Source organism: Hypomesus nipponensis, chromosome 21, assembly GCF_054491055.1.
Source record: "Hypomesus nipponensis isolate SF chromosome 21, ASM5449105v1, whole genome shotgun sequence".
NCBI classification, from domain to species: domain Eukaryota; kingdom Metazoa; phylum Chordata; class Actinopteri; order Osmeriformes; family Osmeridae; genus Hypomesus; species Hypomesus nipponensis.
Window position 1 is genome coordinate 1800338 of NC_140381.1, and position 2163 is coordinate 1802500.

Genomic DNA, 2163 nt, shown 5'->3' on the forward strand with positions numbered 1-2163 from the left:
TTTATTAGAAGCAAGAATTTCACTTTAATGATCATTTCCGCCAAAGCAGGAGGGTGCCATTGTAACCCCATGTTGCTGATTGTGCCAATGTGAAACAAATCATTTTACAATCCAACAATTGGCAAAATTGGTAGACAGTAGGCGGCCATTTTGGAAACTTCCACCCAGACTTATTTTTGAGTGCAGCCTTCACTTTCCAGCTCAGTCACCATCTTTTTCAGCCCCCTACAGATCTGCCGGTAGGGCTGTTTCGGGCACTCTTCCGGTGTGGGCCAGTACTCCACCCAGGTCTGTTCACCCAGGACATACTGGTACTCAACACTGCAAACACACACACACACACATTATATACAGTGGTACAGTAACTCCAACATACACATATTCTCTAGTAAGACAGGTTTCCAGGAACAGGGACATACACCACTAAATTCTCTCTCTCTCTCTCTCTCTCTCTCTCTCTCTCTCTCTCTCTCTCTCTCGCTCTCTCTCTCTCTCTCTCTCTCTCTCTCTCTCTCTCTCTCTCTCTCTCTCTCTCTCTCTCTCTCTATCTACCCACCCCCCCCCTCTCTCTCTCTCTCTCTCTCTCTCTCTCTCTCTCTCTCTCTCTCTCTCTCTCTCTCTCTCTCTCTCTCCCCCCCCCCTCTCTCTCTCTCTCTCTCTCTCTCTCTCTCTCTCTCTCACACACACACACACACACACTCACTTGGCTCCCTCTCTGGGTTTATAGACGTCCTTGGAGACACCCATGAGGAGGTACGTTTTCCCCTCCTGAAGGTCCAGACTTTCTCTGCAGAGAGCAAAGGCCACAAACTCACGCAGATTTCCATTCGCACCCTTATCAATACCTGGATGAAAGATGGAGGGAAGTGAGAGTAGAGGAGAGAGGGAGCAAGAGAGGATATGGAGGAAGGAGAAAAGGATGTATGAAGGGGCCACATGAACAATCAACCTGTGCTGGTTGATTTAGTTTAAGAGTGATTGGTTAAAGTTCTGGTTGTGATTTAGTAGAACCAACAGGAGAAAGGCTTCGCAAAGCTACCTCCTTTGAGGACGTCCACTATCCTCATGGTGTACATGTCGGTTGTGGAATCTGGAACCATCTTCTCCATTCGGACTTTGAAGACTGGAAACACAGGGCAGGATGGAGAGAGGAGATAAGTGAGGGAATCTCTCTCTCTCTCTCTCTCTCTCTCTCTCTCTCTCTCTCTCTCTCTCTCTCTCTCTCTCTCTCTCTCACTCTCTCTCTCTCTCTCTCTCTCTCTCTCTCTCTCTCTCTCTCTCTCTCTCTCTCTCTCTCTCTCACTCTCTCTCTCTCTCTCTCTCTCTCTCTCTCTCACTCTCTCTCTCTCTCTCTCTCTCTCTCTCTCTCTCTCTCTCTCACTCTCTCTTACCATAATCCACTGCCCGGCCTTTTGTGACCTCACAAGCCTTGTCAGAACGGTCGCTATCTTCTTACCCCAGCTTCTTCTGCATGCTGCAGTTCTCTGGGAAGACAAACCAACAGAACAAGGTATATTTGATTGTAAAAATAGTGGAAAATAGTGGTCCTTAGTAACCATGGAGTGCTTCTGATGGGCTTGAAATGGGTTTATGAACATGTTCCACAACTTTTTAGCACTGTGATTGTGATTAGGTTTACCTTCAGCACATTTACAGATGCTTTGGTCATCCCCGGAACACAGTCTCAGAAGGCCTCCATCCGTTCGCTGTGGATGGTAAAACACCCTACAACGGGATTCTGCAAAGCACACACAGAAAACCACAAAAAAACTAGTTTTTTAGACATATATTATATAAGTTATAGGTGCCCAGTGCCCACTGAAGACCTTTGATGGGGGGCGAACAGAGGATCATTCGAGATTGAGGAACGTGAATGTGATATGACAGGGAGCTTACTCTGATAATACTCATACACAGTCACTGCTGCAGGTTGTAGGACCCCAACCTTATTAACACTGGATCCTGAAGTTCACATGGTCCCACTCTGTGTGAGACACCTGGAGAGAGAGAGAGAGAGAGAGAGAGAGAGAGAGAGAGGATGGATGGAGGGAGAGAGAGAGAGAGAGAGAGAGAGAGGAGGGAGGGAGGGAGAGAGAAAGAGAGAGAGAGAGAGGAGGGATGGAGGGAGAGAGAGAGGATGGAGAGAGAGGATGGAGGGAGAGA

The 2163-nt window shown here is 47.7% G+C and overlaps 1 protein-coding gene across 1 annotated transcript in view; it reads right to left on the reverse strand.

The window, feature by feature from the left end:
* Positions 1-2163, reverse strand: part of LOC146237343 (complement C3-like) — a 5375-nt gene continuing 3212 nt past the window's right edge. Inside the window, exons 5-8 of the mRNA XM_084685903.1 lie at positions 1392-1409; positions 1040-1123; positions 704-845; positions 1-321 (exon numbers count right to left, since the gene is read on the reverse strand). Of these exons, the coding sequence (XP_084542029.1) occupies positions 171-321; positions 704-845; positions 1040-1123; positions 1392-1409 (395 nt within the window). The 3' untranslated portion in view covers positions 1-170. The remainder of the gene's footprint in view (positions 322-703; positions 846-1039; positions 1124-1391; positions 1410-2163) is intronic.